Source organism: Glycine soja, chromosome 13 (genome assembly GCF_004193775.1).
Source record: "Glycine soja cultivar W05 chromosome 13, ASM419377v2, whole genome shotgun sequence".
Taxonomy (NCBI): Eukaryota; Viridiplantae; Streptophyta; class Magnoliopsida; order Fabales; family Fabaceae; genus Glycine; species Glycine soja.
The window spans coordinates 18,045,782-18,072,781 of NC_041014.1; the positions used below are offsets into that span (position 1 = coordinate 18,045,782).

The following is a 27,000-nucleotide window of genomic DNA, read 5'->3' on the forward strand; positions in this document are numbered from 1 at the left end:
AAATAGAAATGGGTACATAAACCCGTCAACATGCTCATTGTGTAAATAAATTATTGGAAATATAAAATAGGAATGGGTACATAAACCCAAGACTCTCACATGTAATTAATTGATTTGCTCAAATAGTCACATCTAATACAATTAATTGACAGATTTAATTAAATTAATTAATTTTTTAAGAGGTGTGAATCAATTAAAAAAGTTTAATAATTAAAAATGGAGTGAGTAATGTTTTCAACACGTGCTATTATTAACTACAATACAACTTCTAACAAAAACTTTTATTCACTGAATTTTATGACACCGGTGCCAATCTGCATCGCTAGTTTTCTACTAGACAAGTTCCTCCAATAACACGGAAAAGCATGTTTTCTGGCATGAAAATTGAACATCTGAAAGGATAAAGCTGGCGGCCACTCACAAAAACAAGTAAACCCGTTTATTATTCTTAACATTGTTAGTGGCAATGAATTTATGTAAAGTTTAATCTTTTCTTAAAAAAGATGTTAGGAACTGGTAATATACAATAATTTTAAATTGTCATATCTAGTTATATTAATAATAATTTATAATTAAATAATAATATAAAATTATTTTATACCTTCAATATATGACTATTAAATTTATGTTTTAAAGGTTAAAACCTATTTTTAAAAGATTATTTTAAATAAGTTAATTTTTATAAAATAGTTTTAAAAAGTTGGGTAAAAATTTGTTTATGAAGTGACTCACTCTCTTTCTACCCCTCTCTTTCCTCTCACCCTTTGTGCTCTCCTCAAACAATTATTATTGTTATTTTTAAAATTCTTATTATGAGCTTTAATTTTAAATTAACTTCAAACAAAAAAAATTAGGACAACCCCTAATCCTTGAATTGTCATTCATTTTATTCTTTTGTACTTTAAGTAATATTTTATGAAGTCAAAAGTAAGAAAGTGATCAAATTAGAGACTAAAATGAGCACTAATTAAAAATTTAAGGAACACAAATTAAATTCACACAAGAAAAACACTTATGTATGTTCAGCCGCCTTGGCCAGTTTATGACTTATGAGATGGCCTTTTCACTATCCATGACAAGACACGTTCAATGGTGAACAATGAAAAAGCCAATAACTCCTAAAAGATGTTAGCAACTTGCCCCCACCACACACAAGCTCAACACGCAATCCAAAAGGAATTATTCAAACTAGGCATAAACCAAACAACTGTTATGGGGTCCATTTCACATGGGAAAGGATAAGCACAAGAAAGGGACACAATAATGGACAAAACCATTCATCTATCCAACAATTTTATTTTACCCTCTAAATAAAATTTAGAAGAGAAATTCAAATCTTATTTATATCACAGTCTAACATAAGAAAAATATTTAAGTAACAAGATGGCTACACTGATATAGAAACACACAATCACAAAGCTACATATAATGGTAACATGCAAGTTTTTATTATATATTGTTATGTATATAACACATACTAGACCTGCCAAGCTTAAAATATTTAGTTCTACTAGGCCTACAGGATTACATGTGAAGAAAATTGCAGTGAAACCTTTTTTGGCCAAAGGAACTTCACATGATCAGGGGTGCCAACCCTTTTGGAAGGAAAATAAAGAGTCCATGATAGATGATAATGATGATGAGGTTTCCAGCTTTAAGCTGTCATTTTCACTGATACCAAATAGAGATATCTGCCTGTTTCTGAAGAGCATCCATCCCTCCTCCTCCTTGCATATCCTCCTTGAAATCAAAGGATGCCAAATCACAAGGGGACCCAAACATCAAATGGAAGTTATTGTTGTGATTGCTCTCAAAGGGTGGTGCATTCAAAGCTTTGAACCGGTCAAATTGACTTTCCTCTCTTGCAAACATGTGATGATTGTTGGGCATGTTGGCTTCTTCATAGAAGTTTCCTTCCATAGTGATTCCTTGACTGCGAAAGAAGTTGTCCTGTTGCTGCCGAATGCCTGGCTGAGGAAGGCTGGGATTTTCTGCAGCTACATGGTTACTGGAACTTAGGTTCTTGTTGCTTTGAAAATTTGTATCATAGATTGACATAAGGTCACTGATCATTTTCTGGCCATCTTCTGGAACTCCGAGTCCGGTTAGATCAATAACAGATGGAACCAAGTTAACAGACTGAGTAGTAGGTTTTGGCTGAACAAAGGACTGGGGGAATATGACCGGCTTTACCTCGTTAACCTGAAAATTTGAAGCCCCATAATCTGAAGCAGCACCTCTATAAGGACAACTCAATTGATGATTGTCCCTGGAATTTCTGTCAGCAAAACCATGGCGAGTTTCACTGTAAGGGCACTGAGGTTGTTCACATGTGTAAATCTTCTGATCCATTATCATGTTAAAGTCACCAGAGATCTTCCTCTTACGAATGAAATCAAAATTTGTAACAACCTCTCCCTTGATTGGGAAAGAAGGCTGCTGAACTGGCAGTCTTCCCCTCATTCTGTCCATCCCAAGATTAGATGCGTGAAGATTCTCAGGTTTCCGGTCTTCCACATCAAAGTTTGGCTCATCATCACCCCCTTCAACATCGTATTCATTGCAATCATTGATGACCATAGATCCACTTCCTCCAGAAGTAGTTAATGAGGGGCAATAATCAGGGTAAAGCTCGCGTGCCAAGTCCTCCTCTTGATTGATGATTGCAAGCCAGGTTGCACTTTCCTTGGCTGTCATCTTATCTTGAAGGCATTTGGACTGCCTCACGAGCTTGCGAATTTTGGCGATATCAGGAGACATGTGCTTGATAACTGCAGTCAGAACACCCACTTTCCATGCCTTCTTCAAGTCATGAGGTTTCTTGTAAGGAGGAGGACCTTGATCTTTCGGCAAACCTATTTGGGGCCACCACTCTTCATTCCCAGTAGGCCACCATGGTGGACAAACGCCCTTCTCCAATGGAAACCGCCTCTGAGGGGGATCACAGTGCTGCATGAGTGCCGACAAGAGAGAACCCAAGGTTGTGTCCTGCAGCTCTTGCAAAGTGTGTGGTGTTGGACCGATTGGATTGCATCCATCATTCTTCCCCGGAATAGCGTTATCAGCTTGATACTTGGCTATGGCAGCTGGGCCATTACGATCAAACCGAACTTTATCCTTCCACCATTCACGAAGATTATCAGATGCCCCAGTCACAGGCTTTCCCTTCTCAGGAATTATCCCATAGACAAAACCTTGGGCCTTACAAACCTCCATCATCTTCAGCATGTACTTCAAGATTCCATCTTGAGCCCTTGACATCTTTTTTCTTCTTGCCTGTTCTTGGGACTGCCTCTGCTTGACTGCATCAAATCCTTCCTTAGGTTTACTTTGCTCCTTCAATCGCTTGAGACGCATTTTGTCCCTCCACATCCTCCTCTCGAGCTCATCTACATCGATTTCTTCATCACTATAATCATCCTCAACTATCACCTCTGGCTCAGTTTGCCGGGCGGTAATATCCCCTTCTCCAAGGGGAGCAGAAAACATATCCAAATCCCCACAAAATCCCATATCTTCAAGCATCATCATCATTTCCCAGGGAAATCAAAGAAAGTCTAAACGTCCAGAAAAATATGGATTCGACTTATAAGCTTCTGATGATTCAACTAGGAAGCTAGGTTTCAAAGTTTACCCTTTAGCACTGTACACCTATTAGAGTGAACAAATTAGCTTTTCACCTGCCAGCAGCAATAAAACAAAGAACAATTAACAAGGTTCAAAAATAAAATATTTGGTCAGATAACGAGAATCTTTAGATCAGAAAGTTTCAAAAGTAGAAACTTTTACCATTCACATCCAGCAACATCAATATAGGCTAAAAACACCAATAAAAAGAGTCTCTAACTGGTAAATCACCACACGAACAATCTTAAAATTTTCAATTACAAGGATAAAATTACCCACAAGGATAAATCACCACAAACTACTAGATCAGAGATATACAGATCAAACCCACCCAAGAATCAAACATGAAGCACAAACCCTGCCTCAATGATGATTCAAAAAGATTTGTTTCATCAAACCTTCATGAGGAGGTTGCAGCTTTCAGATAGACAAAAATGAAATTTAAAAAAAAACACAGAAACATTAGATAAATTGATAAAAAGAAATTACCAAATCACAACCCAAATCATAAAACAACACAGACCCATGAATCAGATTGACGAAGCAGACTGCAAGAAGGAGCTGAACAGTGAAAAGGGTAATCCAAAAGAAGAAATGGATAGAACCTTACCAGAAGATACAGAAATGGGTCACCGTGGTGGACACAAGTCAATCACATAAGAAGAAGATGAAGAAGGGTTATGTTATGCTGTGCTGAGACTTTTAGAAGAAACAGAGGAAAGGTTGGAAAAGAGAGAGAGAGAGAGAGAAGGGGAAAACTGAAAAGGGACAGAGAGTTGAAGATTATCCTGATTTTATTACTTTCAGAAAGTGGGGACAATCCAATCCTAGGTGAATGTGAAGAAGGTGGTGACTAGTGAGTTATTGGTGGGTTAATCCCCAGTTTCAGGAAGATAAATAATTAAATATAAAAATGAAAGGATTTTTACGAGTTACGACTCACCACTCACGAGTTTCATTGACCTTCTTCGGATTCCAGTCATAAATGAACTGCTCAACCTTTAAAAAAATATATAATGGTTAAGAATATAAAAGAAAAAATATTTATTGTAAAGATTATATAGATAAAAAAAATAGAATAATATAATTTGATGTATTTAATACTTTTTATATTCTTTAGTTTGTTAACAAATATCCTAAATAGTCTGATTAATATTTGTCTAAAAAAATTGTGTTTTAAGTTCATTTTTTGTTTTATTAAGACTGGCTTTAGTATCTGTATTTTGAAACTGATTATTTGATTTTTATTATTTTCTATTTGGGGATTTTTTTTTTAGTTTTTTTTCTACTGTTTGACTCTGTTTTTTAGTGTAGCCCTCTAATTGAGTGACGAAATTTGATTATTATTACATAAAAAATAAGAATAAGAATCATTGTTTTTAAATTATAAGAATTAAAATTAATTTTGATAAAAAATTTGAAGGAGATTAAACATAGTCTACCTAAATTTTTTTATTAATTTTTGTACAGTTATAATTTTTGGACTTAAATTCAATTCAAAATAACTCTACACAAAACAACTTATTATTAATTGAAGAATGGCTGGACGTTTATAATATGGGTGGAGCCATATCTTTAACCAATATTTCTTTTTATATAAATAAATTTTGAAATTGATTTTTTTTCTTAATGATTGGAATCAGATAATAACTGTTATTTACAACATTGATTTACCTTACTAATTAAGTGTGTTAGACTCATTGAAATTGAATTTAAAATATACTTAAATGATTATAATATTATATTACTCGCGAATATAAGAAACATGTAGATTCTTCACATTTCAACGTTAATAAATAAATAAATAGATCCAATATCCATTGGGTGTGATATGTATTTGTAAGTGTGTATATATAGAGAGAAGAGAGAGAAAGAGCATTATGACAATTAGGCAGATTGATCATGAGTTACTGGTTCAGATATTCAACAAGTCAATCATTTTTTAATTTAATTGGTTTGATATATATTAAAAAATTAAAATATATAATAAATTTAATAAAATATGATCATTTATATTTTTATATTCTAGAATTAAATTTATTGTTATGATAAAATTATAAATATCATATAATTATTTATTATTATAAATTATTTTATAAATTTATCATTAAATAACTAAAAAAAAGCAAGATTAAACACAAAAGTTCTCGGGTGTGGTGTTGTAGGAATAAGTCTATTCAATTGTTGATAATTGATAGGGCCACCTGACCATTTATGAAATTCAAACGCATACATTACACACACAAAAGGCTGGCTTAGTAGAACAAACAAACACTGAAATGGCAAGGTGAAATATAACTAATTTTCAATTAGTCTTTAATCCAACTAATAAGATTTCTCGTCTCTTTCTAATCAGCCGTAAAAATTAGTTTCATTCAATAACATGTCATTGGCAAAATATATATAAACCACAAATTGCAATTTTTAAGTAGATACCTATTCTAAATTTATACATAATATTATCTTAAAAACGATTATACCTACTCACAACAAAGTTTTATCAATATATGCTACTTTTATATTTCTGTGACTATATTTTTTTTAGGATCCTGTGATTATATTTATTTCATATATTATTAGTGATCGAAAAGACAATGTTGCTTTTTTAGTTTTAAATTTAATGACATATTTTACTACTTAAGTATCATTATTTTACAAATTTTATCGTTTAAGTTTTTTCAGACATTTTTACCATCATAGATTTAATGTTCACAAACATTTTACTATTTAAGTTTTTTTACACGTTATACCATCATGATTTTTAATTTTTGTATATTTTATTATCATTTTGACAACAAAATAATAGTATTTCTTAAAATTTGATGACAAAATAAGTTATTTTGAAAGGACATATTAGATCAACATAGTGTGACAATAAATAGATCACATTATCTCTTAAGCATCTGATCAGGTTTGATTTCTAACTTATGCATATGAAAAAATATTTATTGGAAGATGTTAATTCCTTAAATAAATCCTAGTACCTTGATGGAATGGTTCTTGATTTTTCGGGAAGAGCCATCTTCGTCCATACAAAAAATTAAAAGACACTTTAGCACTTCATCATTTTTTTCATTTTTGATAAAATAATAATAAATGCACAAAAAAACTAAATGACCAAAATATAAAATTAAGTGATTGGACACAAGTGATTGATGTATTAAGTTAAGACTGAATTATTCGGATAATACTAATTTGATCCTTGATCGAAATAATTTTTAGTTAGACTTTATTTTTCTTTAATTTCAAATTAGTTAGAGTGATTTTGTCCTAATGAACATGATGATTAAGACAATAAAAATCACAAAATAGTGAGTGAGGTATTAAAATGTGTATTTAAGCCAGCTTGATAATGATGGGAAATATAAAAGAAGTAAAATAATTATTTTTTGATTATTGTATTATATATTTTTGCATTCTTAGCATGTATCGGTCGTAAAACTCAGTTTTGTGATATTGGAACTAACAATACTAAAAAAAAAATCAACTAAATATTGTTAAATGTTTGGTATCCTAGGTGTACTTTTAAAATTATGATCTATCAAACATCATATAATCCAATTTAATCCGAATACGATATATCAAATCTAGGACGATAGATACCTATGGGTAATAATATATGGCTGAATCGCGAATCAACTAAAAGTAAGTGCTCCTGCATGTATTAAATGATTTGCTTAAATTTATTGTTCGTGACAATGACTTTTATATTGAATAATTTAATATTTGATCCACCATTGCTATATATATTTTTGGGATTTCTCCCTTCAGAGTGAAATGAAATGCACACTTAGGATATCATTTATTTAATGAAATTTTTATCATTCTTCTACCGATCCTTGTATATTCCATCATTATAAACATATCTAAGTGTGCATTTCACATTTTTTAATAGTAACATATCTTTAATCTTATTTAATTCGCGATTGATTATTTTACTACTTAATGGGTAGAATTAGAGAGTATGGCAAATTCAATGTATATAAGAAGGTAGCACAAGATTATAAATTGAGTTTAATGGCCATGCTAGTTGAAAATTTAGACTGTTGATCAATTAAAAATTGATTTGGACCCTCTCCTTTTTAACTTTTAACAGGAGGGTCTTGTTGATAAATCTCAGCCATTCATTATGTCTAATGTTTAATCTACGGTTGAAATAAAAAATAAAAAAAACCCAAAACTCGTTTTCCCTTCTTTTATGTTGTTGCATTTCTTGAACGAACGCGTACCACCACTGTCAGTGCAAGAGTAGCGTCACCGCTGTAGTCCAGTTCTGCTCTTGTTCTTTCTCTAGCATCTCCGATTGTGCTCTTATGTTGCATTGCCACCTCACTGCATTCACTAAATAAAAGCGACCATCAATGGCAGAATCAGCCAACATTGCAAGTAAGAAGAAGTAGAAAGGTGATTCAATTCCAATAACAGCTATGGAGGCAAATAGAGACGAGGAGCCAATGGGGAGCAAAAGAAAAAGGAAAATGGTGGATAGATGTTTGGAATGGGAGCTCACAATATATTTTGAATAGAAGTGTATCAGACCATTGTCCTATCATCTTCAAAGATATTTTCGTTTACTGGGCCAAAACCGTATCTTAATGAATGTTTTGTTGATAAGAAGTTTGTGGATTTTGTTGAAAAGTCTTGGAGAGAGTTGGTCTTCCATGGAAGACCCACCTATGTGCTTAAAGAAAAGTTGAAGAACCTTAAAGGAAGTTTGAAATGGTGGAACAAGGAATCTTAAAGAAACAATGCATATATAGAAGCGGTTTACAAAATAAATATGTTGGACGTAAAGGATGAGGAGGAGGAATTATCGAATGAGGAATTGGTGGAAAGGGCTTCTCTCATTTCTCTTTTTTGGAATTTGTCTACTAAAGAGGAATCATTGATGCTACAAAAGTCTATAAGTAAGTGGATTAGGGAAGGAGATTCTAACACTAGATATTGTTAGGTATGACTACGTCCAAGTCATATTGGATTGTATCAAACAATTAAATCTCAAAGATTTTGATGTTAACAAAGTATAAATTTTGTGTTAACCTTTCATGCTTAAGCTACATGTTTATCTATTTCTATGAGATACAAGCAGAAAGCATGAGTAGAAAAGCTTTGAACGATAGCTAAAGTATTAGTCATTAGACAATGAGTAGAAAAGCTTTGAATGATAGTTAAAGTATTAGTCATTGGACGATGCTGCCTCAACATCCAATCTTAAGAAGACAAGTGCTTTAGCACTTGACTCATTGTCCAAAGGCAATGGAACAATTATTCAATTCTCAAGTATTAAAAGTAATCATCAGAAAGTAACATTCATGGTTCAGTAAGCAATTCGTCCCATAATGCACAAGAGGGAAGTTTTAGATTGTCTTGTCTTGACATTCTTCATTCTTTTTGTCCTATGCTATTAATGTTGTATATGAATTGTACACTAAAAGTCAGCTTTAAGCACAAGACGACACTGACAAGTTGTACTTCTCTGAAGATACGCTGCAGAAGATATTTGTGGTCCCCACACTTTCTTTGCACAGTAACATGCCTCGTGTAAAATGCCCAAGCTATTAGGCAACAACTAGCTGGGATCTCTCAACGGATCGAAGCTCCGAAGTCTATATAAAGCTTGAAGATGCCCATGTAAAGTTGTTGAATCATTAGAGAATCATCTGAGCCAAAACGAACATAGTATTGTAACACTGTCAATTTAGTTGGACGAAAGAAACTTGAGTTTGAGCGAATTGAGTGAACCTTAGCTCTCCTAAGTTAGTAGGTTTCATTGTATGTGAGCTTATTGTGCAAACACTCTTTGAGTGATTAGAATATATTTTCTATCAAACATCTATTGTTTCTGAAAGTCAGGAGCGACTTCGTGACAAAAAATATTTGGTTCTTAATCTTAGGGGGAGTGTTCAACCATAATACTTGTTTACTCCCTCTTCCAAATTGGTATTACTTGTTTTTATATGGGAGTGGTTTTACCGGCAAGTGCACCGGGCCGCCAAGTAAAATAATTAAAATGGAATGAACCGAGTATCGAACACAGGGAACTTGTTCATTTAGCAAAGTTTTGTTAAGTAAGCAGACATTTGCTAACAGAAATTAATGATTGTGAATTAAAGCAAAAGTATATTTTATCCTAAGTAAAAGCAATAAACAAGAACAAGTGTGAAAACAAATATCTAAAGGCATTGGGTCCTCCTACTGTGTAAGTTGATGCAATTAAAGATGTTTTTCTAATTAAAGATGTTCCTGTGTTCTATGTTGAGGACAAAAATACCAAACATCAATTCCTCCAGAGTTTGGACTAATTTAAATCAGACTTCGTTCACAGATCTTTCTTGTTGAACTTAGCCTAATTTAAACAGCATTATACTCACAACATAATAAAGAAAACTAAAACCCTACATACTATCCTTGGCAATGCAGTTATTCAGTCCCTGCTCTATCAAGTTCTAAGGAAACAGTACATTTCCCAATGCTAAAGTCTTTAACAGCACACACAAATGGGTGATCAAGCCACAAACATGCATATAATAAGCATAGATAGAAGCAGTGAACACATAAAACAACCTTAATTAGATATGAAAAAAGAGCTTACATCAATTACTCAATAAGAATCCCTAACCAAGGGTTTTAGCCTTTCATGGCAAGGAAGCTCCTTTTCCACTAAAGAAGAGGAATAAAGAGAAATTGCTTGCTTAAAAAGGAGTGGGGATGTCTCCTCCATCTCTAGGAATCTCACAATCACTCAAAAACTCACTAATCTCCCTAAAAGATGAAAACTTGGCCCCTTGCTCTACTTTATGCTCTCTGAAATTCACACTCTTCAGGCCTCTAAGTAGTAAACTTGACTTCCTCCCAATTCTGTGCAAATCAGGCTTAAAAAGGGCTTCCTGATCTCAACGTCGCGCTTAGCGCCATTCTCGCGCTTAGCGCGAGTAAGTGAATTTGAGCTTAGCGCCAATCTCGCGTGATGTAATCCTACCCCGCAAGGGCATTGGATAGAAGACTCCATGTAGATTGGGCCAGAGATCTAAGGGAAGGCCCTAGGGTTCTCATGAGCCTTAGGGTAGATTTTGAGCCCATGGGCTAAGTATGAGCCCGCTTATCTTTGTAAATATTAGAATAGGTTTTTCCTTCGTTTAGGCCTTGTATTTTGGTCATTCTAATAGTATAGGGTTTTAGCCTTGTATTTCGAGGCATTTTGAGTAGTCTTTGTAGTAGAGATTTTTTTTGTATTTTTATGTATTTTGTCATGGGGGTGAGCTTAGCTATTATAGGGGGTGTGTAGCTTCTCTTCTATTGTTGTTTCTTCATTTTTCTCCATGTATCTCCTCACATGTCTTGTGCTAAATGTTTTTAACATGATTCTTTAGAGTTTCCACCTATTAAACTTGCTATAGAAGCTATATTTGATTTTCTATGGTTCAAATTTCTTGTTCTTGTTCTTGAACCATAAATTGTGTTGAGTTTAGGTTCCTTTGAGTTTTGTCTTGTTATTTTTTGTGGCTGAAACCTAAACCATTAAATTCTTACAAAATATTAAAGTAGAATAAAACCTCAAAAATCTAGAGAGACTTGTTCACCTATTGTAGTTTTGTCATAGAAGTCATGTCTAGTCATGAAACTTGTCACATAAGATTTCTTATGTTGTCCTGAATTTTATTTTCTTGTTTCTTTGTCTAGCTCACTTGTTCATGAGTGTATGAAATTCTTTTAGCCTATTATTTGATTTGAGTCAAATCTTTCATGTTAATTAGTCCTTAACATGTTCATGCAAAATTCTTAGAGAGTCTTTGATTGTGAACCTTTTCTTGAACTTTTAGGTTTTCTTATGATTGTGTCTATTGTGAATTTGAGTTTTGGTGATTGAATTGCTGGCTGAAATGTTGATCCTAAGTGAATATTGAACTCCTAAAACTTTGGTAAACAATCCTAGTGAGTTCAACATGCATAGGAAGGTTGAAAGTAAGCCCAAGGCAATCGATATACCATGCTTAAAAAAAAATCGCTGGTGCTGGCAGCTTGGACACACAAACTTGTAAAAATTACTGAGAATTGGTTACTTCTAATTTTGAGCAGAAATTTTTAATGAATTTTCTAGACATCTGGAAAAAAGTTATACAAAAAGAACCAAGTGATTTGGATAAAAGGAAAAAATACTAAAAATCACACAAGTTGGCAGAAAAATCAGTATCCAGGAAAAAAAAGTGAAAGGGAAGTGTGCTTGTTCTTTTGGCTCAAAATTTTTTCTATAATTGGTGCCTATGTTATACCAATCTTAGTTACGAAATTTCAATTGAAAATTACTGTGAAAACAAGTGCCAAAGCTAGAGGTTTGTTGAGTCTTTTTTTTTAGTTTTTTTACTCTACTCTAGAGCCATTCTAAGTTTCTCTTTGAGCCCTAGCTTGCTTCTATGTCCTTTTCATTGCTTTAATTGTTGAGTAATCCTTGAAAAATTGTCTTGTTAAAACTCCATTGGTTTTGCTTTCATTTCATTTTTTTTGGTATTTGGTTATTGCTTGTCTCTTTGTTTCTTTATTTGTGGGTTGCCATATAGGGAATTGGAAGGAGGATTGATACCATCCCTTGAAGAATTTGAGTCAAGAAGAAAGGGGCCAACCACCTTAAGAGCTATTGGACTAAGAAGCAGTCCAAATTGAGTGAATCACCAAAGAGAGAACAACCACCAAAATTGAGGACCGTTTTTTAATTTTGTAATTTTCAATTTACTTACCTTCATTGCTTTCAAGTTTTGTAACAAAAAGGCCTTTCATTGGAAATGTGTTGGAGCCTCCAATAGGTTACCAAACTTCCATTTGTGTGTAATAATTTTAGGCAATTTTCCCTTAGGATAGTGAGTGTTTTGTTGGGAACCTTGAATGTGGTCATCCAAACACTCTTAGGATTCGCCTAGTTTACATTTCTTGCTTACTTTCATAGCTTATTTCCTTTACCTTCCATTGTCAAACCGCCTAGATAGCTTTCCTTTTACCAATTAGTTTTTTTCCCTTATCTTTCACACCTCTTTTAGTGTTTATTTTGGCTAGTTTCAACCATAGTTTCTTTTACCTTTTGTTTTCAAACCTCCAACAAGAAAGAACCACAACTTAGGAACCAACATGAGTCATCATTCATCTAGTGTTAATGGCGAGGGTACTAGTCATAAAGACCCTTTATCTAGAATCTTAGATAAGTTGAGTTCCCTCAAGTTATGGAAAGAAAAACAAGAGAGAAAAGAAAAAGGAAAAAAAGAGTGGAAGAAATAAGACAAGATGAAAGAAAGAAAATAAGAGAGGAAGAAAGAAGAAAAATAATGAAAGAAATGAAAAGAGAAAAATATGCCTCCTATAGTAGTCATAACTCTTTCAAGAGCCTAAGTGAAGAACTTCGTGACTATTACGAAGGAAGGCATAGGTCACATCTTAGACCTCACTCCCATAGAAGAGAAAAGGAAAGAAAGCCTCAAGAGGCTAACATTAACCTCCCATACTTCCATGGGAAGGACAATGTAGAGGCTAACTTAGTTTGGGAAATAAGGGTAGAGCAACAACTTAAAAAGAAGTCTACATCAAAATCTTATGGCTCTCACTCTTATCCAAAGAAAGACCAAGGTCAAGGCATCTTAGGGGTGACACCTTCTAAGCCCAATGATGATAAGGGGAAGACAATAGAAAAGCAAGTCCCTAAGGTTAGTATGCAAGAGAAAACTAGCTCTATAAAGTGCTTTAAATGTCTTGGAAGATGATACATTACTTCTCAATGCCCCACCACAAAAACCATGATTATGAGGGGCCAAGACATTTATAGTAGCCAAGATAAGGCTACTATTTCACCTTCCTCTAGTGAAAGTGAAAAAGCAAAAAGGGAAGAATCTAGTGAAGAAATCTACCCCCAAGAAGAAGGACAACCATTAGTGGTTAAAGAGAAGTGTAAGGAGGTAAATGTCTCCTCCAAGAGGTTAGCTAAGAAGGAAACTCATTTTACAATAAAGACAAACATTAAAGAAACTTTCCCTCTTAGACAACCTCCACATTTTCTCTTTTGTAAAAAGACACTTGCTAGCATTGCCACACCTCTGGGGCTTGAGTTTATTCCTCAAGTAAAGAAGTTGTTGGATGAGTGTTTGGTTCGCAAGAGCTTAAATCCTTGTGCTTTGTTGGTGCCCAAAATAGGTATTATTAGACACCAAGTCCCTAAAATAGGTGGTATGATGAATGTTTTGAGTGGTGCAACCCTCTTTTATAAAATCACTCGTGCACCTAACATCTTCATGGTGTATGTACATAGGGACCCATTAGGTAGGTTTGTTCTTATTTTTAGTTTCAATACAAACTTAGGTACTCATATGGGACACCTTAGGTTTGTCATACTTTTTGGTAGGAATAATCAATATGAAAATACAGAAAAAAGTATGTTTTATTGTGTTACTTTTCTTAATTTTTCAAATAGTGATCAAGGGGTTCCCATGAACCCTAAAAGAATAAAGGTCATTCTTGAGTGGCCCACTTCACCAAGTATAAGAAAAATTTGGGGCTTCCATGACTTAACAAACTTTTACAAAAGATTTGTCCCATATTTTTCTATACTTGTAGCACCACTCATTGAGTTGGTGAGAAACCATGTTCCTTCATGGGAAGATGCCCAGGAAATGGGTTTTCAGACCTTACCTTACTTCAACATACCAAACACCACTAATACATATGTTTTTGTTCTTTTTACAGGTGTTGAGGGAAGGAGCCCAAAGTATGAAGAACCTCAAAATTTGAGGTCAAATCCTTTCCAAGGTGGAGGGAATGATGCAATCCTACCCTACAATGGCATTGGATAGAAGACTCCTTGTAGATTGAGCCAGAGATCCAAGGGAAGGCCCTATGGTTCTCATGAGCCTTAGGGTAGATTTTGAGCCCATGGGCTAAGTATGAGCCCGCTTATCTTTGTAAATATTAGAATAGGTTTTTCCTTCGTTTGGGCCTTGTATTTTGGCCATTCGTATAGGGTTTTAGCCTTGTATTTCGAGGCATTTTGAGTAGTCTTTGTAGTAGGGATTTTTTTTGTATTTTCATGTATTTTGTCATGGGGGTGAGCTTAGCTATTATAGGGGGTGTGTAGCTAAGCTCTAGCTTCTCATCTCAAGGAGGTGAACTTAGCTATTAGAGAGGTATGCGTAGCTAAGCTCTAGCTTCTTTAGGAATATTCTTAAGGAAGCTTCTCAAGGAGGTGAGCTTAGTTATGAGAGGGGTGTGTGTAGCTAAGCTCTAGCTTCTCAAGGAAGTTTTCTCAAGAAAGCTTCTCAAGGAAGCTACCTAGTCTATAAATAGAAGTATATGTAATACTTGTTGTAACTTTGATGAATGAGAGTCTTGTGAGACACAACTCAAAGTTCAACTTCTCTCCCTTTTTCTTCCTTCAATTTCGTGCTCCCCCCTCTCTCTTTCTCTCCCTCTTTCTTTTCCTCCATTGAAACATCCTCTCCAAGCTTCTTATCCAAGGCTCATCTTGGTGGTGAAGCTCCTTCTTCCATGGCTTATTCCCTAGTGGATGGCGCCTCATCTCACCTCTTCTACTTTGTCTTCCGCTGCATCTCCATGGTGGAAAATCACCATTAAAGGACCTCATTGAAGCTCAAAGATCCAGCCTCCATAGAAGCCCCACAAGCAAGCTTCCATCATCGCGCTAAGCCTGGAAAGCGACAGACGACTCTTTTAGCAAGCTGATAATGCTCTAAGCGTGTGCTTGCGTAGCAGATGTCTTTCGAGATTCCCCTTTACTCGCTAAGCGCGCTGGTGCTGGGCTTAGCCGTTAATGCGCGCTAAGCGCATTGAGCTCGCTTAGCACGATGACTCCTTTGGCACTTCTTCAAAATAAATCCTTTTTGCCTGAAATTAAAGAAAATTTAACATTAATTCCATGTAAAGAGGCTTCTACTGAGCAGAGATTAAAACAAAGCAATTTTATTTACAATCCTACCAAAAAGAACCATAAATTGGGAGATTTATATACATTTTGGAAAACTTTTCTATACAAAAGTTATTCGTAAATGACGACTAACAAACTCCCCCAAATTTACATTTTTGCTTGTCCTCAAGCAAAGAAAGAACAATTCACTTGTTCTCAAGGGACAAAAATTCACAGTGGTTCTTCACAAATGTGTTTATTCCAAAGAATTCAATCACATGACATGAATGGCATTCAATGTTTCCATCAACAACTTCTCACAAGACATGCATTTTTTCAAAGACATGAACATGATTATTATGAAACACAACTGAGATAAGTTAGTAGGAATGATGGATATCAAGGAAGGATCATCAACCAAAGCCTCACGGTCACTGTTTCACTCAAGCACAAGTGTTTAGGCTATCCATCAGTCAACAACCAACATAAGTCTCAATCTTTGCACTTATCTCATACCATACAGTCAAGAACACACAAACTTGAATCCGAAGGACTTTTACTAGACTTGTAATGAGGCTAGGCTGCAAACAAATCATGGTTTTTCTAGGATGCAAAACTTAAGTTCTAAGAGAGCATTCATTCATAGATTAACCTCTTTCGTTTTAATCCAGCTCTATTACTTGCCTTTCTACACTTAGCTTTTCTTTTTCTTGAATAACAACATACATTTTTATTTTTATTTACTACTTACAGTTTTTTTAACACATTGTTGTGCTTATTAACTCCTGTGTGTGCTATTATTTCTTACCGTTGGAAGCTTTCACCCAATAAACTCTCCTAAATTTGGGGAAAATTGCTTTGAACCAAAATTTTCCTTTCATGAATGATGCTCTCCTACAACCTAAGACAAGGTAGAAGGAGATAAATTGTACAGGCTCAAGGTTCAATCAAACAATCATACTTTCAGCTCAAACTGGGTGCAAGGGATAAATCCTTCATACACAAGGTAAGCTTTTTGGCTAAGTGGCTACTTTCAATTAAAACATGGCCTTCATCATCTTCATACTCATGCATTCATTTCATATTCAGAGATTCATGCAAAAACCATTACTTACTGCTAGTCTTTCTCTCATAATTAAAGATCACACTCTCACCAGGTTGTGGCTAACGTGTTCCTTTGCAATCAACCTGACAAACCAACTAACATTTTCAGTCATGATCCTAACTTCATGTTCTTTCTCTTCTAATGACTGCATGCTCATTCAAAGCATATGATTTACGCATTTCAATTCACTCACATCATACAATTGATCAATTCAAACCAATCACAAACACTGAATTCCAAAATCAAGAATCAACCACTGGATGATAAAAATGCACTGTTCAATCAAACTTTGTACAAGCTTTCAACCAAAATAAAAACTAAAAACTGAAATTTAAAAGCTGAAACATAAACATAAATCTAAAGACTGAAACATAAACATAAATCTAAATTATAAAATGTACTAAAGACGAGATAATAATAAATTTGTTCAAAAAGCATGGGAATAAAAATCCTGATCCTGTCAATGATCCTATGCATGCTCATTCAGGTCCAGTGCTGGTGCAGATGATGGATCCTAAGAAAGAGGCAGGTCCAACACTAGTGCAAATGGCTCAGGCTCAGGTTGAGGAGATGGCTCTGGTACTGCAACATCCTCCTGAACAATAACTGGATCAGTCTCAAAAATGAAAGGCTCAGGTGGAGTGGGCTCTGAGGCCTCTAGAATGTCGTCCTCCTGGTCCTGCTGAGGCTCATGGGCTATAGAGGCCTTACCCCCTCCCAAAGAAGAAGGCTAGACTCTTGGCCAGGCCACCTTCTGAAGAAACTCCTCGATGCTCATAACTGGCCGCTGCTGGACCACATCTTGCAAACTCTGCATGATTAGGAGCTGGCCCTGATGCAGGCTTTGCAGCATAGACAAGGAAGGCTTTGAGCTATGAGCGAAGGGACCTGGAAGAACTAGAGCTGTTGGTGGTGGAGGGAGAGGAGAGGTAGAAGGAGCTGATGTAGGGGGAGCAGGGGTAGCTAATGTAGGTGGGGCCTCAGATCTCCTAGCCCTGAATTTCTGGGTTCCTCGAAAAGTGACCGATGTAGAAGCAAATGACTTTGATGTTTTGATGATGATCATGATGATTTGATGCAAATGATGCAAATGATTCAAGAATTCAAGCCACAACATCAAGATGATCACTAGTATTTTAGGAAGGGAATTCCTAATTGATTTAGCAAAAGGTTTGGCCAAGTAATTTGAGTTAAAAAGTGTTTTTCAAGAGATTTACTCTCTAGTAATCGATTACCAGAGGATGTAATCGATTACTAGTGGCCAAAAATGGTTTACAACAGCTACTAAATATTTGAATTCAAATTTTAGACTGTGTAATCGATTACACCATATTGGTAATCGATTACCAGCAGTTAATAAACATTTTAATTCAAATATTAAAGTCTGTAATCGATTACACAAATATTGTAATCGATTACCAGAGGAGATTTTCAGAAAATAACTTTCAAGAGTCACATGTATTCAAATGGTTTATGAATGGCCATCAAAGGTCTATTTATATGTGACTTGGAAACACGAATTGAGAGAGAGTTTTTTGATTGCCTAAAAAAGTTTTATCCTCTCAAAAGATTAAGAGAGTTTTTCTAAATTGAAATGTCTTATCCTCTCAAAGATTCCTTGGTCAAACACTTGCATATTCAAATAAGGAATTGTGATTGATCTTCATTGTACAATCTGTCTCTTTCAAGAGAGATTTCTTTTTCTTTTCTTTTTACTTCTGAAAAGGGGTTAAGAGACCGAGGGTCTCTTGTTGTAAAGGATTCCTGAATACAAGGGAAGGGTTGTCCCTGTGTGATTCAGACTTTGTAAAAGGATTTTACAAAGAGAGTGGAAAATCTCAAGTAGGTTGCTTGAGTACTGGACGTAGGCACAGGAAGTGACCGAACCAGTATAAATCAAGTTTGCATTTCTCTCTTCCCTTAAACTTCTTTTATTTATTGCTATTTATCTTTTTCCTTTAAAGAAGTTTATTCTGAATTGTCTTTTGAGTAATTCATGTTAAGGGTGCATTGTTAATCTAAAAAGAGAGAGCGGAATTTTAAATTGGGGAATAGTTCCTTTTATCTTAATTCAACCCCCCTTCTTAAGATAATTGAGGCCATTTGTCTAACAAGTGGTATCAGAGAAGGATTCTTGTATAAAGTTTAAAAAATTCAAGAATAGAAATGGCCTCATCCAACTTTCCATTTCTTGAGGGAAATTCTATTAATAGGCCTCTTATGTTCAATGGCGAGGGTTATTACTATTGGAAAACCCGAATGCAGATCCTTATTGAGGCCATAGATTTAAATATATGGGATGCCATTGAAGTTGGTCCTTTTATTCCTACAAAGGTAGTGGGAAATGCAACTATAGAAAAACCAAGAGAAGAATGGAATGATGATGAAAGAAGAAAGGTTTAATACAATTTAAAGGCCAAAAATATAATCACTTCTACATTAGGCATGGATGAATTTTTTAGAGTCTCAAATTGTAAAAATGCAAAAGAAATGTGGGATACATTGCAAGTAATCTATGAAGGCACAACTGATGTCAAGAGATCTAGAATAAACACTCTCACACATGAATATGAACTGTTCAAAATGTTTCAATATGAGACCATAGAAGATATGCAAAAGAGATTTACTCATATAGTTAATCATCTTGCATCATTGGGAAAAATATTTCCTAATGAAGATCTTATTAACAAAGTGTTGAGATGTTTAAGCAGGCAATGGCAACCAAAAGTAACAGCAATTGCAGAATCAAGAGATCTCACTAATATATCTCTTGCCACTTAGTCTTACTTAAGGACAAGCAAGGTTCTAAGTTTGGAGTGTGTATAAACGTCAAATTTATCAGATTTTCATATGCATTTTGTGACGTTTATTTGGCATCTTAGTTAACTTTAGGCCTTGTTTTGAATCAAAATAGACTTAAATTCAGTTTTTGCTTTGTCTTAGGTAGAATTTTATGTTTTATTCATTTTTAATAAATTTTTGATAGTTTTTTTAGTAAAAAACAGGCCATTCTAGTAAGAGCTCTAGAGGCCCAAAATCAGCAAAATGTTCTGGAAGGAGAAATTGTGGAAATTGGAAATAAAAGCTAGGAAAATTAAGAGCAAGATATTTTTCAAGGATAAATCAGTTGAAGATGATAATTACTTTAATTAATTAGAGATATTATTTTTTTGTAATTTCTTGTGATTATCTCCTTAATTAAACCTAACTACAATTCTATAATAGAAGGCTAGGCATTCATTGTAATAGTGTAGAAGTCCTAAGCAATTCTTAGAATTATATTTTAGACTTCTACCTACTAGATGCCTCCATTATTCCGTTAGACACTCTAGGTTTTATTGTATTATTTTTATGAGTGCAATTCCTTCCACCTAGGAGAGGAAAGGATTAACCTTGTTTTGCTTTAATTCTATCAATTCAATACTTCATCTTGAGTTCTTTATTTTTTTTTTGTACTTAATGTTTTTTTATTAACCATCTTATAGGTAAATTTAGGAATTGACTTGCGCTTTGGCAAGTCTTGTTGAAATTCAAACATGAATCAAGTACTTAATTGACTTGCTAGTGTTAGTATGTCCAAGGGAATGGGTATCGGGAAAGTAGTTTAGAATCTGTGACCATGCAAGATAATGTAGCTCAATGTAGAGCTTGTAATCCTTGGATGTTCTTCATCAATAAAGTCCTTTGCTTCTTGAAGATCAATGGCAGCGGAATGGAGAAAGAGGAAAGGTGACTGGAGATGCTACTTCAAGGAGAAGATGAGTCAAGAACAAGTTCACCACCATAGGAAGCCATGGATAAGAGCTTGAAGGTAAGAGAAGATGAGTGGAGGGAGAGGGAGAGATGGAGAATGAGGTCTGAACTTTAAAGTCTAATTTCTCAAATGATCGAAGTTGCAAAATCCACACACAAGGTCTCTATTTATAGCCAAACTGTCACACAAAATTAGAGGGAAATTTGATTGGCAAGCAAATGTTCACCTCCCCCTTAGGCTGGTCTGAAATTTAATTGGATTGGGCATGTCCCAATTCAATTAAATTTCTCTCCCAACACACACATTGAATAGTGCATTTAACGCATGTGAAATTATAAAACTACCCCTAATACAAAAACTAGTCTAGGTGCCTTAAATGACAAGGGTTGAAAAATCCTACATTATTAGGGTACCCTAAACTTGTGGGGTACCATCCTTACATTATGGAGCCCTAAATACAAGGCCCACAAAATAATGAAACCCTAATATAATATGTACAAAGATAAGTGGGCTCAAACTTAGCCCATCGGCCCAAAATCTACCCTAAGGCTCATGAGAATCCTAGGGCCTTTTTCCTGCATCCCTGGACCAATCTTTCTAAAGTCTCCTAGCCATGGCTTTGGTGATGGGTCCCCTCCTTGGGAGGATTGCATCACAAGAGCTGGGTAGAATATATTAGTGAATTGGGGGTTAGCAAAAGAGATGAATAGAGAATTGTGAAGTTACAGAGAACCGAGTGAATTCCAAGTCCAAACCTAGACATTTATTCATCAAGATCGACATCACTATCCTAGTCTTGTGTTTCTATCTTTACTTAATTATTTTATTCTCATTTAATTTTTATTAAAATTTATTTTATGTTATTTATTTCATCAGAATCACAAAACCAAAATATAAAAACCGAGTTCTGATGCAATCCTACCCCGCAAGGGCATTAGATATAAGACTCCAAGTAGATTGGGTCAGAGATGCAAGAGAAGGCCCTAGGGTTCTCATGAGCCTTAGGGTAGATTTTGGGCCCATGGGCTAAGTATGAGCCTACTTATCTTTGTACATATTCGATTAGGATTTTATCATTTTTGGTCCTTGTATTTAGGGCTCCATAATGTAGGTAGAGTACCCTAGAAATGTAGGATTTTTCAGCCCTTATATTTTAGGGCACCTAGACTAGTTTTTGTATTAGGGGTAGTTTTGTAATTTCACATGCATTAAGTGAATATTTGATGTGTGTGTTGGGAAATAAATTTAATTGAATTGGGACCAGTGATTGTTTCTGAATAAATCAAAAGATGTAACTCTTCAAATGGTTTTTTGACTTTTTCAAATTGGTTTTAAGTTTTTCTAAAAGTTATAACTCTTCTAAATGGTCCATTTGGCCAGACATGAAGAGTCTATAAAAGCAAGGCTTTGATTTTCTTTTCAAGACACTTATTCAATCAATCTTTTACAAGCCTTGAATCTCTTTGAACTTCTTCTTCTTCTTTGTGCCAAAAGCTTTCCAAAGTTTTCTGGTTTTCTAAACCTTGAAAACTTGTGTTATTCTTTCTTTTCATTCCCTTCTCCCTTTGCCAAAAAGAATTCACCAAGGACTAACCGCCTGAATTCTTTTTGTGTCTCTCTTCTCCCTTTTCCAAAAGAACAAATGACTAATCGCCTAAATTCTTTTGTGTCTCCCTTCTCCCTTGTCAAAGAATTCAAAACAACATAGTCTGAGAATTATTTTGATTCTTCCCATTCCCTTATACAAAAGTGTTCAAAGGACTAACTGCCTGAGAATTCTTTTGTATCTCCATTCACAAAGTATCAAAGGTTTAACCGCCTGAGATCTTTGTCTTAACACATTGGAGAGTACATCCTTTGTGGTACAAGTAGAGGGTACATCTACTTGGGTTTGACTAAGAACAAGAGAGGGTACATCTCTTGTGGATCAGTTCTAGTGGAGGGTACATCCACTAGGTTCAAAGAGAACAAGGGAGGGTACATCCCTTGTGGATCTTTGCTTGTAAAAGGATTTTTACAAGATTAAAAGAAATCTCAAGGACCGTAGGTCGCTTGGGGACTGGATGTAGGCACGGGTTGTTGCCGAACCAGTATAAAAATTCTTATGTGTTTGTCTTCTTCTTTCCTACTCTTTTACTTTCCGCTGTGCATTTTAATTTCCACTTTTACTTTCTGTTAAGTTTCTCTTCTACTCCTTATTCTCTTAACAACATAGTAAAAGCCTTAGAAGAGTAATTTTTTTAATTAGTAAGAGTTTAGGAATAATTAATTCAACCCCCCTTCTTAATTATTCTGAGACCACTCGATCCAACAATGAATAGTTGAAAAATGCGTGTTGTGTAATTCTGTTGGAGCTATGTCACAATGGACCTCTTTTTTAAATAAAAAAATTAATATTGTCATGTATCTGTGTGGAATACAAGTTAACAACAAGGTGTTAATATGAAAATAGTTGTCTTTATAGCATAAATCGTCATTTTGAACATATTTATACGTGTTAATATAATACCCTTACTTTTCTTACTAGATTACTTTCCTTGATGACATAAATTATAAAAATGAAACGGCATATCTTTAACAGCTTATGTGTATGTGGCAATCTTAATCAAATTAATTGTTGGCACTTGCTTGTTGGTTAAACTCTCTTTCAATTCAAGTTTTCATTTTTGCTATGGTTTGAGAGTCCATTGTCATTGTCACCCTAACAATTTGCTCACTTTTAGTTTTCTCTGTTTCTCATTCCAACCAGCTAGTTGGTTATTCTTTCCACCGGTAGTTGCCAAATCTTGAGTTTTTAAACTCCTCTTTCACTCTGCTGATTTGTAGAACCTTTAATAGTACTTAGTTGCAGCTTTTCAATTCTTCTTCTTCTCACGAGTTCTACTCTTTCTTGGAAAGTGCTTTTGAATTCTGTTAGATAGAACTAAAGTGAAGTTAAGTGAGTGGCTAACAAAACAAGATGAAGCCTTGCACTTCATTGTTGTTTCTCACTTTGATTTCCACGCTCTCTTTTGTGGTTTCTGACATGGTGCCCTCAAACGAAGGTATATCTTTAGTTTGAGTGTTCACTTTCTTTTTCAGATCTAATCCATTTAGCACTGGAACTGAATGCTATATTTAACTAGGTGAAGGAAAGACTCTCCTCTTCCTGCATTTGTCATGATTATTAACAGCAAGGTTGCCACCTTGTGCCTTGGTGGTTATAGTTAGTTACTAATTATGGAAACAACCCCTCTTTTCTTCTCATGACACCTTTCTCTTCAATGTGATCTAATACAGCCACATGCAATTTCATCCTCTCACATTTCTTTAAGCAAGCTTGAAACACTTGTCAAGCCATATTTCTACAAATTACAAAGACATTCAACCTTATGCACCATGCAATATATTTAATCATTTGAGAAAATTTTAACTTTAAGAAAAAGTTGGATTTTATTCTAAAAGTCATTGGTGGCGACATATCAGCAATTCCTGGATTATATGATGCAATAGAGGTTTGGACTACTCCCATTTTATGTTAATGAAATATCCATTAGCAGCTTTCACGATTCTTTTCTGTAGTTTAACATCTCTGACTCTGATGATGAATATGTCATGTTAATCGTCACAGAGCACATTCTGTTATTTGAAAGCATTTCCAGTATTGATGTGGAAACTTGTAACTTTAAATTGTTGTTGTCTTCAAAGTATATATTACGTGCTGGTCACTCTTTTATCATTATAAATGCCATGAATCTCATGCACAACACATAGATGTTGGTTATAGAATGAATTATATCAACTCCATCTAATCTTTTAATTTCCTGTCATTTTATTTTTCTATTTTGCCGATTATTGAAATTTGATAGAATATTGTATTTCACTTTTCATGATAGAATATTGTATTTCACTTTTCATGATTTTTTTGCCTTGCAGATTTGTGAGAGGTCCTTGACTTCTTCAACAGGTGGCCCCACAGGGCCAGCTGCTTCAAACTTCATACGAGCTGAAATGCTTCCCAGTGGCTATCTAATTAGATCCTTATTATGCAATTTGATGTGAATGATTTTTATTTACCTTATTATGCAATTTGATGTGGCAACTATGCAGTGGAATTGATGAAAATGCAATTGGAGCGTGTGCACAGTTTGTGTTTGCAGTAAGAAAGCTTTTTGAAGTAATGGTTAGTGGGTATGTACCAAAGTCTTTTGGGGTAGCTTTTGGACACTCCATATGGAATTGAGCACCCATATTCATGATAATATGAGAGTCTAACTTTTGCTGAATTTTTTATTTCCTAACAATCGTTTCTCTTCTAACATTTTGCGGGCTGCTACATGCATTCATATAATTCCAATCCATTCATTTTGAATCCTTTATGATAATAAGCCATAGACATATCAATAATTTAATTTGTCATTATTTTTTCTTGTGTAAAGTGCTATTGATTTGAATAAAAAATACTTATGTTATTCATCTTGAGATAGGTCAGTCATCACCCCATGATTGTTGCATGCCATTGTGAGGGAAGTGGCTGGAAATATGGGGGTGACAGCAATTTAAAAAGTAAATTTATGTTAGTAGTCTTTTTGTGAGATAGATACCAACGTGTTTCTACATAGGATTAGAAAACTAGGATCCTTGAAAAAATACAGCTTTTAATATTGAGTTTTTTTTAACTTTTAGTTTCTTTTTTCTAATAATAATGTGAATATTTCTTTTTCCTATATCACCCGTTTCTTTCTATTTTAGAATAAAATTGAAGACATCTGGTTGCCTAATTAATGTATATAATTTGTTTATAGTTTTTTTTATCCAAATAAAAATGATAATGAAAAAGTTCAAAAAAATATTTGTTTCAAGAGTTTAACTCATTCATACATGATTTCAAATAAAAATAAATTTTTTAACTCATGGTTTGTGACATGAATTTGTGACATAAATTAAGCAGCAATTCTACTTTAAATTATTTGTTATCTAAACCTTTTGTTCATGAAGTTTATTTTTTGATAAAAATAAATTAAGTGTTGATGATGGAGAAGTCTTTCATTGGAGCAAGTTATATATAGTTTTACTTTATGTTAGTAGTATATTAGTATATATCAATCTAAAGTGGTTCAGCTGCCTCTAAAGTTGTTTCAGCTGCTTCTAAAGTGGCAAGTAGCGTGCCTATGCCTGACATTACTAAAAAGGAGACAAGTTTCTCAGAGGCTAAAGCATTCAAGCATGTTAAGGTTGAAGATTGAACCACACAGGGGTGAATACAATTTATATATTCTACACTTTTTAAAATTTAGCTCATAATTAGTTAACAATATATATATATATATATAGTGCTATATATTTCTTCTCTCAATAAACTATGTAGTACTATAATGGAATATGAAACTTGAAATGTAGAACAATATATAGTTCCATCATTAAGAACGATCTCGATTTGCATTCTTTAGAAGGAAAGTCTTTGACTTTGAGCATAATGTAAGTGCTTATCTATACATTTATGCTTATCTATACGTTTTTTCTATGATTGAAGATTAAATTATTTTCATGTTGTAAGTTACTTTTAAAAGCTATAGAAATAAAAAGAAATTCAACAGTTTATTGAAATAAAGCTAAAAACACATTATGGACATATCATAAGTCATAAGCTTTCTCAAATACTTACATAAGTATGTATGTCATAAGATAAGTTGTAAATAAAATCTTCCAAATGCACTAATTTCAATGGTTTGCTGTTGTGTTTTCTCAGTACATTGAAGGTCCAACTTTTTGACACCACCCTGGGAACTAGAAGTCCCATCAGGCACCATAAGCGAAATGTAAGCCCCAATGTGAGTTTTTCAGCTATTCCTTGACCCTTGTGTGGGATTAGGATTGAATTTCCACTCTCCTTGGACATGTTGCATGGTTTATGATTCTCTGTGTGGTTATGCTCATCACCTGACTCTACTTCTATTTCACCACTCTTTGCAGCTTTATCACCCTTCAGCTCTGAACACCTTTGAACAGATAGTATATAGTGCCAAAGGAAAGCAAATTGTAGTTTTTCTTGACTACGATGGAACTCTCTCTCCAATTGTTGCAGATCCGGATAAGGCTTTCATGACTAGAAAGATTTTCCTTTTGTTCTCATTTTTCTCTTATACTCATATCCATTGAATAAAGCTTGTGTTTGTGATTAATCTGAGACTTTGTTTTCTCAAATTAGATGAGAGCCACACTAAAGGGTATAGCAAGACATTTTCCCACAACAATCGTGACCGGAAGGGAGAATAACTAGAAGATTTATTATTATTATTATTATATGATTTTTACCTACAGTTGAAGATGATATATACATATTAAAGACTTTTACCTACATTTAGGAGATGTAAGTAAAAGTTAATGACTTTTACCTACACGCTATACATAGTAGGTAAAACCTATAGTGATAGACAATTAGCCGCCATTATACGCCTCTCAAAGTTGACAGAAGAAACGTCTGTAGGACAAAGTCTATTATACATTTACCTACGGATTTTTTATTTATAATGACAGTTTTTGTCCGTAGGTATATGTCATTTTTCTTATAGTGGTAAAAGTTAAAATGCGACATATATAAAGTTTAATGCTTGTTTGGAAATACATGTAATCTGCTTAAAC

The 27,000-nt window shown here is 34.3% G+C and overlaps 1 protein-coding gene across 1 annotated transcript; it reads right to left on the minus strand.

Annotated features, from left to right (window-relative positions):
* Positions 1-1,316: 1,316 nt before the first annotated feature.
* LOC114382679 (protein ETHYLENE INSENSITIVE 3-like) lies at positions 1,317-4,455 on the minus strand. The gene is made up of 2 exons (XM_028342249.1): positions 4,238-4,455; positions 1,317-3,680 (listed from the first exon to the last, which is right to left on the minus strand). Exon 2 carries the CDS (start codon positions 3,532-3,534, stop codon positions 1,669-1,671), a length of 1,866 nt encoding a protein of 621 aa, XP_028198050.1. The 5' UTR covers positions 3,535-3,680; positions 4,238-4,455; the 3' UTR covers positions 1,317-1,668.
* Positions 4,456-27,000: the final 22,545 nt, after the last annotated feature.